This window comes from Peromyscus maniculatus, chromosome 10 (assembly GCF_049852395.1).
Source record: "Peromyscus maniculatus bairdii isolate BWxNUB_F1_BW_parent chromosome 10, HU_Pman_BW_mat_3.1, whole genome shotgun sequence".
Lineage (NCBI taxonomy): Eukaryota > Metazoa > Chordata > Mammalia > Rodentia > Cricetidae > Peromyscus > Peromyscus maniculatus.
Window position 1 is genome coordinate 5,327,797 of NC_134861.1, and position 16,145 is coordinate 5,343,941.

Genomic DNA, 16,145 nt, shown 5'->3' on the forward strand with positions numbered 1-16,145 from the left:
ATTGCTACCCTGCTTGTGGGCAGCTGGTCAGTTCCAAGGCTTCAGGCCCCGATGGACCCTTAAACCCAGGTGAGAGGTGCTGCCATGTCCTGCATCTGCTGGCCTTTCTCAGTGAGTGCTTTCTCTGGGGCTCAGTACCTGTGTCTGAAGTGGTTGGTATGTAAAATAAATGGAAAAAAGGGATAATTTATAAAAATAAAAAAGCAAGCAGAACCCCCTAGGGGAAAGGGTGCTTGCCTCATCTTTATCTGTGTAGGGCTGCTGTGGGACGGGTCTTGGGCAAGGAGTGCCATGGTCCTAAGAGACCAGTCAGGAGGTCCGTGGATCTGGAAGAACATGGTAGTGAGTTGGGAGACTTGGGCTGAGGAGAGAGGTCCAAGGCCCAGAGATACCGGGCCCCACAGAGCTGGTCAGACATCTGTCCCAGTAATGTCTGATCTAGCTCTACCGGCCTTCTGCCTTAGCAAGACACTATCCTCCAAACAGGTTTAACACAGGCATTCTGGGAGGCCCAGGTTACTGGCTTCTGAGTTTGTTCCCCATAAAGGTCCCCACTTATCTCTATTACCGGCAGCTCACCCTGATTCTTGTGGCTCACAGCTGGCTTTAACTCCTGGCAGGAATTACCTGAGGACCTCCAGCCCCCCCCCCCCCCGCCCCCCCCCCCCCCCCCCCCGCTGCAGACTAGCAGGCAATCTTTACAGCAGGTCCACAATCTTCACTGGTTGAGCGGTGCTTACTTCTGGAGTGGCTGGGGCCTTGGCCTGGGTCTCTCTCTGGGTGGGACCCATATTCTTTTTTCAGAGGAAACACTGCCTCAGTTTAGCCACAGGCCTGGGCACCTGTCCCTGTATGCTGTGCTATAACCCCTACACCAAGTCTTCTGGAAGTGCATGAACAGTACTGATTCTCAGTCCCACTTAGACATGCAGATTTCCTCAGTCTGCTTGATGGTTCAGGGGGCTGACTAGGTCACAGTTGAGTTTAGGACCAGAGGGTGGGTCCATGCCTGTTCAGAATTCCTGGGCTCTGTAGAGCTCCTGGGCCTGTCCTGGAGTCAACACGTGTGCCCATCCACTCTTATTACAGGGCCAGGGTAGCATACAATAGGGTCTGTCTTCTGAGGCACTAACCCTAGCTGCTGCTTGACTTGAGATGGTCTACCTATCCTCAGCTTTAGACACTGAGTGTCTGTCCTGGTGTACCACGGTCCACAGCTTCCCTTCATTATCTGCAGGATGGTGGAAAGCTGGAAACCAGTGGGAGCTGCTGCTACCATCTTGAGACAGCATTTCTTTTTCCGGCCTGTTTGGGCTCATTGCCACGTGGAGTCTCTACTTAGCAGCCACAGGTGTAGGTATGTCTATACCCTTGTGTTAGGTCAGCAGCAAACTTATCAAGCATTTGGGTCCCGTTCCCCCTCGAGACAGGGTTTTTCTGTGTAGCATTGGAACCTGTCCTGGAACTTGCTCTGTAAACCAGGCTGGCCTTTAACTCACAGAGATCCACCTGGCTTTGTCTCCCGAGTGCCGGGACTAAAGGCGTGTGCCACCACCGCCTGACAGCTTTGATTTTATGTAGAAACTTAGGTCTATTTGGCTTTTGATCTATATAGTCCCAAGGTCTCCAGGATAGGGTGTGTGGTGGTTTGAATAGGAATGGCCCCATAGACTCATGTGTTTGAATGCTTGGCCCATAGGGATGACACTATTAAGTGTAGCCTTGAAATATGTCACTGTGGAGGGCTTGAGGTTTCATATATGCTCAAGCTATGCCCAGTGTGGCACACAGTCTCCTGCTACCTGAGGATCAAGATGTAGAACTCTCAGCTCCTTCTCCAGCACCAAGTCTGCCTGCATGCTACCATGCTTCTTACCATGCTTTATAAGAAGTGCTGTGGTCATGGTGTCTCTTCATGGCAACAAAAACTTAAATACAGGGTGCCTTTCTCCTGAGCTACGTGGCTGACTAGATGCCTGGAAATTGGGGAGGACTTGAACCCACCATCTCCTATCTGTTCATTCCCTAGGGAGATACAGATAAGCAGGCTCAAGAGGGGTTTTCTTGGGGCTGGAGAGATGGCTCAGAGGTTAAGAGCACTGGCTGTTCTTCCAGAGGTCCTGAGTTCAATTCTTAGCAACTACATGGTGGCTCACAATCATCTGTAATGAGATCTGGTGCCCTCTTCTGGCCTGCAAGCATGCATGTAGGCAGAACACTGTATACATAATAAATAAATAAATGTTTTTTTTTTAAAAAGAGGGGTTTTCTTACAGCCAAGGAAACAAGATGGCTGAGGTTCAGGCCAGAGCTGGGCTTTGTGTGGCCAGTTCTTCCAAGATAACTTTCCATCTTGGAGGGAAACTTACTGAAGATACAGGATAAAGGGAAGCAAAACATTCCATTTGAACCTCCAGGAAGTAAAAACGCAACAGCTTCAGGAAATCTCTGAAACTAACCAGATTCACTAGACCCCACCTTCCTTCCCAAGTTTCCATAACAGAGGTTCTCAACCTGGGGGTCAAATGACCTTTTTACAGGGGTTGCCTAAGACCATCGGAAAACACAAATATTTATAATACATATCAGTAGCAAAGTTACAGTTAGGAAGCAGCAATGAAAATAATTGTATGGTTTTGGGGTCACCACAACATGAGGAACTGTACTAAAGGGTCGCAGCATCAGGAAGGTTGAAAACCATAAGGACTGTAGAAAGACACTTTCAAACAAGCTGAACCCAGGTTGACTTTGAGTTTGAAATTAAACTTTAGTCTTCAAAGTAATTTAACTTAGAAATGAACAGGGGTTAAAGATCACACACACACACACACGAGACAAATCAGACAGACAGAGAAATGGGTAAACAGAGGGGTGGTGATGGCCTGCTGCAGTCACATCTTCTCCATCTTCGAGATGAGGTCATCACAGATCCTGGTCAGCTCATCATTTTCTTTAGTCTGAAAGAGAAAGGATGAGGCTGGTTTCTGTAGGGTCTCAGAGGGAGTGGCAACTGGCTAGGAAGGTCCCACCCATCTCAAGTAGGACAGGGGACTAGAAAGGAAAAGGCTGGCCCTGGACTTCCTGAAAGAAATGGCTAGTAGGGATATAAATTTAAAAAAAAAAAAAAGATATGGCCAGGCAGTCTCTGTATCAAAGTCAACTCCCAGAGCAGGGCCCGGGGTCCCTGTGCCTTACCTTCTGTTCTACAGTCTTCTCCAGTGAATGGATCTGCATCTGGGCCTTCCTCAGGCTTGCCTGGAAGGCCAGTGTCTCTCCCTGGGCCTTGCTACGTACTTGGGCGATCTCCTCATTTGCCCTTGAGGGACAGAAACAGACACAGGCTAGGCCTGGCCCAGCAACAAGCTGGCTAGGCCTTCCCCCCAGGATGGGTATCTGGAACTCACTGCTTGAGCTTTTCTTCTGCATGGGTCTTCAATGCCTGGTACCTCTGGCCTTCCTTTTCAACCTTCACTATGTATTCCTCAACACATTTCTTCAGTGACTCTTCATTCTTGAGAATAAGCAGACAGGAAACACTAATGGTGCACTGTTCCACCAGAGCCAGAGCCTGTCCAGACTTGGCAGGTGGGGAGTCCCAGGGTCAGGTGCAGACTGTAGACACTTAAGGCTTTGAGGACATTAGTGATTCAGAACCTGGCATTTTCCCTTCACAAAAGTCCTCTTGATGTACATGTAGTCTATCCCACCTTCAAGGTGCAGACAGCTTCAGGACTTGCACCTCAGACTCGGGTCTGATCCCCAGACCCTGTAGTATCAGACATCAGTTTCTGCTTAAGAGTGCAAGTCATGAATAGAACCACTGCACACTGCAGGCTGACGGCAGCACAGCCATGAGGGATATGTGCAGCCTCGCTCCCCACAGCACTCTTTGGCCCTCTCATACCCACAGGGAAAAGTGAACTACTGAGGGTCATGTAGCAGGAGGTACTAGAACTCAGTAGCTGGCTCCCCAAATGACTTGTTTTCTCCATAGACACCATGGGGAAAACCCAGTTTACCCACCACCTGACCTTTTGTTGTTGTTTGAGACAGGCTTCTTTGTGTAGCTCGGCTGTCCTGGAACTCACTCTGTAAACCAGGCCGGCCTTTGCTTCCCAAGTGCTGGGAATAAAGGCGTGCACCACTGCCCAGCTCAGTTTGCCCTTTCTTGCAAGGTTTTTTTTTGGTGTGTGTGTGTGTGTGTGTGTGTGTGTGTGTGTGTGTGTGTGTGTGTGTGTGTGTGTGTGTGTATGGAGGGTTGTTACTAGAGATTAAGCCAAGGGTTTCATGTATGCCAGGCATACTAACACTGAATGGGGAAACCCCCAGTCTCCTCTGAGACTCCATGCTTACAGCCTCCAAAATCTATGCTTCACAGATCTGGGTATGCTTCTCCACCAGAATCTACTGGGTACAGATTGTCTTGTTGATAGGCCATCCCATGGCCTGGTGCCAATGAAAAGTAGTCAAGGACCCAGGAACACTTAGCACAGCTCATGGCCCCACTCTTACGGGCTATGCCCTGTAAAAGGACCAAAGGGGAAACAACGCACCTTGCGGTAGCCTTCAATCACTTCTTTCTGCTTCTCAAACCTCTTGAAAAGGTCAGAGAAGGACTTTTCCATGGAGTTCAGGTCTGCAGTAAGTTGGTCTCTCTCTTTCAGAACCTTCTTGATTTTGTCTTCTGAGAGTTCCTTCTGTTTCTCAGCATCCTCTTTAAAAAGTTAAGTATCTGGGATTAGGAAGCAGCTACTATACTGAATGCCAGAAACAGCTCTGAAACAAGGGGTGAGACAGAGCAGCAGGAGAGATGGGGAGCCGGGGCAGGGTGCATCAGGTATGGACACTACTAAGTGTCCATAACACGACAAGCACTGCCCCCCTCATGTTCTCTGGGATGTAACACAGGCCTAGAACATGCCTGCTTCTTTCTTGTCAGCCTCATGAGGATTTGGCCCAGGACCTACCAGTGTGATGCTGAGGAAACACCAGCAAGACTGGAGGAAGCAAGTGCCAGTGTGCTGGACTTAAGGTTCATGTGAGGACATGTGTCATGTGCTGTATGGGTCTTAGGGGGAAGGAGAGCAGGAAGACCTGTCTTGACCACTGTTGGCTTGACAGATCCCTATAAGGACACCTGTGTTTCCACTCTGATACTTGCAATTATCTCTGGGGAGGGGAAGCCAGGGCAGTGCATGGTGTAACAAGTTGCATGGCATCTGTCCCTCTTTAGAGCCTTGGCCACCAGCTGTTCAGTGAATGTCAGTCACATGGGTACTTCCTCCCTTCATTAACCCTCACGAAAGAAATCTAGGTCCACAAGCTTGGCTTCCACTGCATTCCTGAGTAGACTCATCTGCATCCTGTATACTGAAACCAAACAGGAACCCTCACTTCTCAGAGCACAGGTTAGGAGAAGAAATGGACAGTATATTGTTACCTCAGAACACAAGGAGAGGGGCACAGCTAGCACTCACCCATTGATTTGTACACAATCTTCTCAAACCCATCCACGATCTTCCTGTAGAAGGAGAGAGGATGAGTATCTGTGGCTCATGGTGCAGGTAGATCTAGGTCAGCATTGGTGCCTGCAGTCTTACCCCATCTCCAAGTACTTCATGTTGAGGTCCTCATACTTGCTCCTCAGCTCCAAGTTCTCCTGTTGTGTCGCATTCACCTACAAAAGCCACACATACCACTCACAGGTCTGTGGGGTGTCTTTCTCACCAGGGACTGTTTCATTCACATCCAAGGTCTCTGGAGCCATGCCACACTGAGTTATGCTGGCTATGCTCATGAGGGCAACCTGCTGTGGTGGAACCCAGCAGGCACCCAGAGAGTATGTGTGTTAACCAACTAGCCACAAGGGGGCGCCATAACCCCGTTCCAGTTGGCTGTATGTAAGCAGGTATCACAGGCCCAAGTTCAGTGTGGGACCCTCAGGCCTGTCCTGGTGCTCTTCCTTGATCTGAGACAGATAGATGCATGTAGGAAATTCCTGTATGTAGCTTGTGTGTATCTGGTCATAGTACAAACTGCACTTAGAATAACCTGTATCTAGCTCTCAGCTCTTTCTCCAAACAGTCTCCAATTTTTACCAAGTAGCTACCAGCCTGTTCTTACCAATGCATCCAGGTCTTTCTGGCTGTATAGCAGCACATCCACAATAGGCTCCGCAGGAAGGAGACCTCTAGGCTCAAGGACACACAGAGGTGGGCCTGGCTCCTGTGGGGGTAAAACATAGGCCCTCAAGATCTCATTCATCTCTTTAGACCACAAAAATTGCTCCAATGATGCTAAAGTGCTTACAGGAACATCCAGAGCTCCCAAGAAATCTAGGTCCACAAGCTTGGCTTCCATTGGATTTCCCGAGCTAGACTCATCTGCATCCTGTATACTGAAACCAAACAGGAAGCAAGATCACCTTATGCTCTGAGTATTGACTAGGGCATAAAAGTCAGTTGTGTTGTCTTAACAAGCTTTGTGTTTGGGTCTTAGTCTACACACAAACAAAGGTTAGGAGTCCAAAATGTAGAACTGGGCCTGGCAGTTACTGGCTCATGTCCCCCTTCTCCTACTTGTCTTCTCATGCCTGATGCTTCGTTGGTCATGGCAAGCTATGCAGATGTGGTAGCTACCTTACTGTGGTGTCTTCAGACTGCACAGGGTGAATACCTAGTTAGAGGTGGCATAACTTTTCTTCTCTGGTTTCAAGGGTCTTATGTTTGATTTAGCAAGTAATTTTCAGTATATTTTGATTACATTTTCTTCCAAAAAAGTAGACACTAGCCTGGATTTTTCCCATAAATGTTAGATTTGAAGCCCTATGGCTTCTGTCCCAACTATTCAGATCTGCCTTCACAGTATAAGTTGTCCTAGGTGATTCATGAAGGAACAGGCATGACTGTGGAACTAGAATTCCACTCATAAAAGCAAATACTATCTGACCTGGTCCAGTTTGGTACCTTATTGTGTATTTATTACTTGTGTTTACTAGGTGGCTTGTGTGAAGAGAGGATGCAGAGCTCCTTACTAAAACACACACTACCTGATACATGTCCTATTTGTCCGGCACCATTACTTACTCTAGTTCAGTTAGCCCTTTTCTATAATTTTTTAATCAGTTAGTATACATGCTAACATCTTCAAAGGAAGGACATACCTATTTGTCACCGGGACCACTGGCATTGGCCGCACAGGGCTTTCTTTCAGGAGGGGATCAAATTTCAAGTACAAAGACTGCTTCCTCCAGGCTGACTCCTTAAACTGAAAGTTGGAGAGATGGGGCAAGGAAAATCAGTAAGATTCACCATTACTTTAATAGACACAGCCCATGAGCTAGGGTGATCTTGTTGAGCAAAGGGGGCAAGGGCTCTTAGACTCAGACATGATCAGATACTATACAGGAACTGCAGGATGCTCCAGGCACCAAGGATAAATGGCCTAGGCTGACTGGGTTACACATTTCAGTTAAGGCTGCCATCAAGTGCTAAGTACCTACCGAGGAAGTTCCAAACTGCTCCAGATAATCCACTTCAGCACCAGTACCTAGAACTGAAAGAATGAATAATAATGGTCATTCACCTCAAATACTGCAGGCCCCGAGGGCTGCATACCCAAGTACTTAACAGAATAGGATCACTGTTCTTTTGAGGGGGGTGGTTAGGGGGCTGTTGAGACAGGGTTTCTCTGTGTAACAGCTCCGACTGTCCTGGAGCTCACTTTGTAGACCAGTCTGGCCTTGAACTCAGAAACCCCTCTGCCTCCCGAGTGCTGGGATTAAAGGTGTGAGCCACCAGCGCCCAGCAGGATCACTGTTCTTTGTGCAGCCTGACCAGCAGCTTCCCTGTTTCTACGAAGGAAGCCTGAGCCAAAGCCCCTGTGTTTTACAGGGAGAGGAATCCTTTCTCTCCCGCTTCATATTCAGTAACAACACTTAAAATCCTATCCAAGTTTCACTGAATGTGAGGATGTGGAACCCATGGAGTGACCTAACTGTTACTTTTTCTTTCTGGAGACAGCCCAGGCTAGCCTTGAACTCCCTATGTAGCTAAAGAGGACCTTGAAATTTTTTTTTTCCTTTGTCTTTTCTGTGTAGCCCTGGCTGTCCTGTAATTCACTCTATAGACCAGCCTGGCCTTGAACTCACAGAACTCTGCCTGTCTCTGTCTCCCAAGTGCTGGAATTAAAGATGTGTGCCTCTCCTGCCTGACTGGTCATTGGGTATCATCACAATGTGATAACATCTTTTTTACATCATCGCAGTAATAACATCTTTTTTGTTTGTTTGTTTTTGTTTTTTGAGCTAAGGACTGAACCCAGGGCCTTGCGCTTGCTAGGCAAGCACTCTACCAATGAGCTAAATCCCCATCCCCGAGTATCTCATCTTAAGGACCAAAAGTTCACATGTGAATTAGTCAGAGAAACAGCCTGCAGAATAACTACCTGCAACTCGAAGGAATATTAAGTATCCACAGGGATTTTAAAGCAACTGATGGTGACACCTTGGGGCCACATACCTTCTGCTGGGTCTCTGAAGCTCTCCTCATTTGGGTCCAAGATAGGCTCTGGTCCCTGATGAGAGGGTTCCAGCACTGGCTCAGGAGGGGCCATCAGTTTGTCATCCATGACAGGCTCTGGTCCCTGAAGGGAAGGCTCCAGCACCGGCTCAGGAGGGGCCATCAGTTTGTCATCCATGAAAGGCTCTGGTCCCTGATTAGAAGGCTCCAGCACTGGCTCAGGAGGAGGAGCCATCAGTTTGTCACCCATGATAGGCTCTGGTCCCTGATTAGAAGGCTCCAGCACCAGCTCAGGAGGGGCCATCAGTTTGTCATCCATGAGAGGCTCTGGTCCCTGAAGGGAAGGCTCCAGCACCAGCTCAGGGGGGGCCATCAGTTTGTCATCCATGATAGGCTCTGGTCCCTGAAGGGAAGGCTCCAGCACCGGGTCAGGGGGGGCCATCAGTTTGTCATCTATGACAGGCTCTGGTCCCTGAAGGGAAGGCTCCAGCACTGGCTCAGGAGGAGGAGCCATCAGTTTGTCATCCATGATAGGCTCTGGTCCCTGAAGGGAAGGCTCCAGCACCGGCTCAACAGGAGGAGCCACCAGCTCACTGTCCAGAAAACTTGTGGAAGCTGAAGTGCTTGAGGAATTCAAGACTCCCTCCTAAAGGGAAGCATCACCTTGCACAGTGAGGTCCCAGATGGGGAGGGGAGGCTGGCTCTGTCTTACCCATTTCTCCTTAAAATAAACCCAGATGGGGAGGCAGCTCTAGGGGATGGAAATAGTAGTGTTGTGTCCCACCCTGTCACCAGAAGGTTGCTGGTGGCCTCTTCTGCCATGTTATTTTTCTTTGTTTTCAGACAGGGTCTCACTCAGTAGACCTGGCTGGGGATTACAAGTCTGTACCACACCTGGATGCCCTGTTCATTTTTTCTACACAGTATATAACGATGGTGATAGCACCTCTCCGTACACACATACATACCTGTACACCATCTTCTGCGCTTAGGATCTCGACTGCCATCTGAACCACAGGTGTATCATCCACTGGGGCTAAAGGCAGCTGACTGGAGAGACAGAGTCATCAGAGTTGGGTCTTCCCTAAGTTCCCTGCTCTGGCATTAATTTACCTCCTCCCTGTTGCGTTGGTTCACTTGAGAAGCTGCTCATGCTAAAAGATACATGGAAGTTTTCTCTGGAGGTAACAGATTATTTGGCTGCTGGCACGTTAGCACCTAATTTCATGTCACAGCTGCCTCCTGGAATACCTAAGGTCAGTGGATTGCTGTACCAACCAACCAGCTTTCACCTGAGTGGTAGCCTATGCTTTTCCTTTTTTTGTGTGTGGAAAGACAGTCTTACCACACAGACAAGTCTGGCTTCAAACTCTTACCTGACTTCCTCAGCTATGGTCCTAGATTAGAGGTGAACTACCTGTACTGATTGTTAGTTAAGCTGACATGTGCTGTTGTGCTTCAAGACGGACAACTCTGGAGCACCTCTCCCATGGTCTTGGGACAGGACTCTAAAGCTGTGCCGCTTTAGTTCTGGACAATCCTGAAATCTGCTTGTCTTGAGACCATGAAGGGAAGTAGTATGCTGGCTATGTAAAGAAGTGGCATCGGGGCTGGAGGGATGGCTCAGTAGTAGTTAAGGGCCCTGGCTGCTCTTCTAGAGGACCTGGGTTCAATTCTCAGCAACCGCATGGCAGCTCACACCTGTCTGGAACTCCAGTTCCAGGGCTTCTGACACCCTCACACAGATCTACATGCAGGCAAAACACCAATGCATATAAAATAATGAACTATTTTTGCACTTAGGCTCCAGATTACACACACCATTAAGAAGCTGCTCCTGCTGCCAGGCAGTGGTGGCACATGCCTTTAACCCCAGCACTTGGGAGATAGTGGCCGGGGGATCTATGAGTTCGAGGCTAGCCTGGTCTACAGAGTGAGTTCCAGGACAGGCTCCAAAGCTATACAGAGAAACCCTGTCTTGGAAAACAAAGCAAAACAAAACTGCTCCTGACATGCCCATGTTCCCCTTTCCTACTTACTGGGTTGGAGAGTTCTCCGCGTCTGTAGGCCCAGCACTCAGCTGCTCAGCCACAAGCAAGGTCAACCTATTCTTGGGACTTTCTGGGAACTTAGCTTTTTTGCCATTATACTTGGAGTCACCTCCAAAAAGACTGAAGTTTGAGTCATCCAATTTTTCCCAGTTAAGGTGGTAAGAGTCCCAGGAAGCAGGCTGGGGACATTCATCTCTCTCTCTGGTCCCATCTCTTTCTTCTGCTTCTTTGGGGGCCTGCTCCTGGCTGGCCTCTGATTTCTTCAGAAGAAGCTGGAGGCCAGGTCTCTCTGCCAGTCTCCTTGGTGAAGACACCTTTGGGTTGGCGGTATCATCAGAGAAGTCAAATTCTAGCCTTATGGAGTCATGACTTGAATGGATGACCATTTGGCCAGTGGCTTCTTCATGAGGACTTGGGTCTGTGGCCCCATCTGCCTAAAGAGGGCCAGTTGGGGTTGAGTTCTTAGAACTAGATGAACACAAATGGAAGGAAGGGGGGTCTGGGTGCCTGCTGCTACAATCCTGGGGCAGGCTGAGGCCTTATAAATTAGGTCTGAGTGTTCCGCTTAGCTTTATTAACTAAACTGGTTCTGTGCTAAATAATCTACTTAAACTGCCTATGTCTCTCTTGATTGGACCCATTCTTTCATAAGGTAAGAACTGAAAGACTGCCATATCACCTCCTATGTTGGGACCTTGGCCATACTAAAAGATAATGCCTGAAAAAAATCAAACACCTAGCTGATCACTCTGGTTGTTCCCCCATCCTCCACCAAACAAGCTCCATGAGCTTGGGCATCATGCTGTCCTTAGTATGCAGGCTCAGCAGAATACCTTAAAATGATGAATGGCATTATGGAACATGCATGTGTCTAGGCCAAGGATAAACTCACAAGTGACTACTCAGAGCTGCCCTCCCAGTAGATAAGGCAGAGACAAGAACTTCCTTGGCCTCAAAGTAAGCTAGAGTCATAGCAGCCAAGTGCCAATGCTGGCTCTGTGTTTCTGAGGAAGCTGTTATAGACCAAAACTGTTTGACTTAAACGCTAATCTCATCTGACTGGATTTCAGAAAAATACAAAATAAAATTGTAAATTAACAGGGACACCTGAAAAGAGCAACAGATTTAGGGGTGCTTTGATAGGACAGAGCTGGCACACAACCCAGAGAAATGTCGTGGCATTAAAGTTAAGAGCACAGGAGTGAACAGGAGTGATGTTTTATTATTCCTCATATTTTTCTATTATATATATATATATATATGTACATACACACATATATATATAAAATATAAAGTTTCAACAGTGGAATCAGTAAAAACAGAACAAAATCATACCAGAGACCCCTCCTACTCTCGATAAAGATGTGTTCTTGGTACCAGTTTGGTGAAGTACTAATTCCAAGGTCCTCCTCTCTAGGCAAAGCCTTAACATCTGCTTGTCATTTCAGTAGGGTTCCTACAGGGAAATGCCTAATGTACTTATGGATGAAGCTTCTCCCCATCCTTTTTAGCCAAAACTGTCCTTACTAGTTTCTCTTTTGTGGATGTTTGCATGCAGATATGTGGATGTGTACGCACATTGTGCATGTGTGGTGTTTGTACATGTGCCTAAGCAGCCAGAAATCAATACTTGATATAGCTTTCTCAACCATTCTCCACTTTATATCTTGGAGATCACTGATTTGGACAGAAAGCACCAAAGATTCTCCTATGTCCACCTCACTAGGGCTGGAATTAAAGGTGTATAGTTCTGAGTTTGTTTTTTTAAAGATTTATTACTTATGTATTTTATGTATATGAATGCTCTGTCTTTATGCACACCAGAAGAGGGCATCAGATGTAATTATAGATGGTTGTGAGCCACCATGTGGTTGCTGGGAACTGAACTCAGGTCCTCTGGAAGAGCAGCCAGTGCTCTTAACCACTGAATCATCTCTCCAGCCCATGTTCTGGGTTTTTTAAAATGTAGGTACTGAGAATTAAACTCAGGGCCTCATGCTTGTGTAGCAAACAGTACCAAGGGAGTCACCTCCCAAGCTCTGATTAATTGATCACATGATAATTTCTCTGCCTATGAGTTCTATCTGCTCTCTCCAAGTGTTGAGTGTAGGAAGGCAAGTGCTGATTTCAAGGAGGGAGAGATGAGCGGAACTCCATAGGAAGGAGACTATAGATAACCTTTTCTGGAAATGCGATTTGGTCATTCCATCAAGTTATAAAAATAAAGACTGGGTGGTAGAGGCCCAGCCAAAGAGTGAAGTATGGAATTAAAATGGTCCAATTATCTGATGATTAACTCTCCACTAACAACTGTGCCAGATTTTTCTCCTAAGGGCAGTGACCAGAGGAAAAAAATAGTCCAGCTATGACAGGACTGAAGGTTTGCAACAACCCTCAGACAGACTCGCAGGACATGAAATGGCATCAACACTTACTTCTCTTTCTGTAAGCAGACGCAGTGATTGTTTTCTAATCCAATATCATCATCCAGAGCAAAAGGAGTCTCAAGTTTGCTGGTCATATTAGGACTTAAGATCCTGTGTGTCTGTGGATCCCGAAGAGGTGTCTGAAAAGTCACCTAGTGAAAGGTGAGGAGAGTGTACATGCTCCATGATACAAGCCCTCACATGCAAGCCAAAGTACTACAGTTTAAGGTTCTCAGAAAGCCAATCCCAGAGCACCTGATGAGTACATACATTATAGTCCACACTTACCTTTGTGGCTCTGGCCTGGTTTCTGGGTGGTACATTTTCTTTCTGTGACAGACGGAGAACAGAGGATCTTCCGGTAAGTTCCGGTTGTGAAAACAGGAAGTCATAGCTTTCTGAACTCTTTTCACTGGGGACATTTTCGTCATTTAAGATATGCAGACTCATTCTGAAAAAAAAAAAAAAAAAAAAAAAAAAGAGTATGTTTTAGTCACTAGGAAGTCAATGATGCTGCAGCCCCATGTACAGAAATACCCCACAAATACATCAGTGAGATACTTCTTCCTGAATTGGTAAAGCTAGTATCCTTCATAGGTATACTGTTAGTACTTCAAGTAGGTGTCATCTGCCAGAGAAAGCCTCAGGCTCCCTTGTATTGTATCAGGTATACTGCCAACTGCTAATAAAGTTCAGGTTGAGAAAGAAAGAGAACCAAGTATTTAGAATAACTTCCATTAATGTATTACACTGTAGGGCAAGAGCAAGGGGATGTAATCCTGCCTTTAAGAAAACCAAAGAAGCTGGGCAGGAGTGGCACACGCTTTTAATCCTAGCACTTGAGAGGCAGAGGCAGGGGACCATGGGTTCCTGAGGGTTCAAGAACAAGGAGAGGTAGCGGGGAGGGGGGGTCATCACAAAGAGAAGCTGCTGCTAACTCTGCTTTAGGAGTCCATGAGGAAAAACAGGAAGGGAAAGGACAGAACCAGAGGTTCCTGTAGCCAAAGAGAGGTAGACTAGGTTGCTCAGCAAGGTACACAGGACATGGGGTAAGGAGAAGAGAAATCAAGACCAATGTTTAGGATTTTTGGCCTGAAAAGCTGGTTATCAGAAAGCATGGGGAAAAGGGTACTGGGATGACTATGGAATTCACAAGCTTAGGCTGTGTGGCCTTGGATGAAGTCTTTCAAGAAAGAAAGTGGAAGAACAGCTGATCCAGCTTTTGCTTAGGATGGGATTTTTTTGGGGGTGTTGGGGTGGGTGTGGGGGGTGAAGGGGAGACCAAAGATTGACATGAGGTGTTTTCTTCAATCACTCTCCACCGTATTGGATTCTCTAACTGAACCTGGAGCTCACTGATTCAGCAAGACTATCTAGCCAGTGAGCCCCAGGGATTCTCCAGTCTGCCTGCCCAGTGCTAGGATCACAGGCAAGTGCAGCCACACCACCCACTTTTTAGGTGGTGCTGGGGACCTGAACTCAGGTCCTCATGTTTGTTTGTCACGCATGTTTCTGACTGAGCCATGTCCCTAGGCCCTGGAGGGAGTTTTTGGGCGCTAGGCTTGACAAGCCAGGCTTCTTGGTTCTGCTGTCTTCTTGGTGCAGGAGTGACTGTGGGGTGGGAGAGGGAGCATACGGAAGCTTTTGATGTTGCCTTAGTGAGATGAAGCTTGGGGTCAGGTGCCTATGAGAGACGATACAGCTAAAATTGATGATGGTCTCCCAGGTGGAGTATGGGGAGTGGGAGAACGAAGGATGAGACCTCTCTCACCTGGAACAGTGAGTTGGCAGGTGTGTAAAATTAAGGGAACATGACTGAAAATAGCATTTCTGAATCAAATCCTATAGGTACAGGCATGAGGTCACCCTGGTAGCTAGAGTTGAGGAAAAAGGCCTCGGCCCTGAAGGACCCTGTTCAGAGAAGAATGCTATAAAGAAGGGAAACCCATCTGGCAGGATCATCTGTAGTCTCCAAGAAAAGCCATTTCTTCTGAGGTTGTGGCCAGGCTGTATAGAAGGGTCACTTAGAGGCACTGGCCCAGGAACAAGAAACCATCCCTGGGATAAGTGGGTTCAGGACAACAGACAACAGACAGTTTTGCAGAAAAGGTGAAAGAAAGAGACCTGGGGCGAAGAATGTCCTGGCTCCGAGACGCGAGTCTCATCCACTACACACTCGACAACAACAGGAACCTGGGGAGATAAATCGTCACGTGTGGCCTCTTTGGAGGCCATCAGCTGGCTCAGACCTGCACGGAATGCAGCCCGCGGGCGCCAGTCCTGCCTAGGAGGCTTGGTGGGCCGTTAGCCCAGAAAAGAGGACGCTTGGGCCCGGGGTGGGCCCTCAACAAAGGGAGAGGGCGAAGCTGCGGGTGAAAGGACCCGCAACCCAGCCTGTAGGAATCCAGATCCGCGGGGCTGGTCCCCACCCCTCGCCCGCAGGAAATGGGAAGTCGCCGTTTACCTGCCTACTGCCGACGGGCCCTGGGCCCGCGCCGCCGCCTACCGCAAGGAAGGAGCACCGCCCCTGCTCCACGCTAGGAGTCCGAGCTGGAGAAACCGAGACCAAGTAATTCCAAACAAGCGCTGGCTCTGGCCGTCCGTGACCGTGGTCCGCTGAGCCCGCCCCAGATTCAAATAGCGAGAGTTGACGTCCCGCGGCCAATCAGCGCGCGGCAGGAGAAGAACGCCACGGCCGCCGGCGGCCAATAGCAGGCCGCACCGGTCCCGCCCTTCACAAGCAAGCAGTTCCGCTTCCGGGACTGAGGGCACAGTGGGCGCGTCGGGGCGTGTGGGCGCCGTAGCCTAGCATCGCAGGCCAGGCCGGCTGTTCCGTAGCCTGCCGCTGTGGGGTCCATCATGGCCCCGACCATCTCAGCGTCGGCCGCGAACGCGGTCAGAGAGCGGCTCGGCCCTTGCGTGGCTTTTCTCAGCTGTTCAATGGAACCAGCTGCAGTGTCTTCTCCGAGCTGCCTGTAAGGGAGAGTCTGCACCCACGCGGGGGCCTCTGGGTGGCTCACAGCTTGTGGGTCGGCGCGGGGTTCGGAGGGTCCTCCCAGAGTGCCCGGGCGGCCCCACGAGACTCTGTCTCCCAGAGTGCTCTTCGGGTCACCTGATGGGGTCGTTGCCTCCCACAGTGCCCCGCGGGC

At 48.6% G+C, this 16,145-nt stretch overlaps 1 protein-coding gene across 3 annotated transcripts; it reads right to left on the reverse strand.

Moving 5' to 3' along the window:
* Positions 1-2,747: 2,747 nt before the first annotated feature.
* Tacc3 (transforming acidic coiled-coil containing protein 3) lies at positions 2,748-15,748 on the reverse strand. Of its 3 annotated transcripts, none has more exons than XM_076545734.1 (16): positions 15,461-15,748; positions 13,285-13,447; positions 13,006-13,148; positions 10,559-11,004; positions 9,488-9,569; positions 8,520-9,165; positions 7,502-7,554; positions 7,163-7,266; positions 6,310-6,397; positions 6,124-6,225; positions 5,601-5,677; positions 5,478-5,521; positions 4,554-4,714; positions 3,405-3,511; positions 3,196-3,316; positions 2,748-2,957 (listed from the first exon to the last, which is right to left on the reverse strand). In XM_076545734.1, exons 4-16 carry the CDS (start codon positions 10,954-10,956, stop codon positions 2,892-2,894), a joined length of 2,049 nt encoding a protein of 682 aa, XP_076401849.1. In that variant the 5' UTR covers positions 10,957-11,004; positions 13,006-13,148; positions 13,285-13,447; positions 15,461-15,748; the 3' UTR covers positions 2,748-2,891. The 3 variants fall into 3 exon arrangements, with proteins under 3 accessions (XP_076401849.1, XP_042141709.1, XP_006972949.1); XM_042285775.2 differs by lacking the exon at positions 10,559-11,004 and adding an exon at positions 15,121-15,189; XM_006972887.4 differs by lacking the exon at positions 10,559-11,004.
* Positions 15,749-16,145: the final 397 nt, after the last annotated feature.

Excerpts from the sequence above, each read along its gene's own strand:
- Tacc3 (XM_076545734.1), bottom strand. The coding sequence starts at position 10,956 with ATGGTCATCCATTCAAGTCATGACTCCATAAGGCTAGAATTTGACTTC. Across the intron at positions 6,226-6,309 it reads TGGGAGCTCTGGATGTTCCT|GAGCCAGGCCCACCTCTGTG; the intron begins GTAAGCACTTTA and ends TTACCCCCACAG. Across the intron at positions 3,317-3,404 it reads GCAGAAGAAAAGCTCAAGCA|GGCAAATGAGGAGATCGCCC; the intron begins GTGAGTTCCAGA and ends CTGTCCCTCAAG.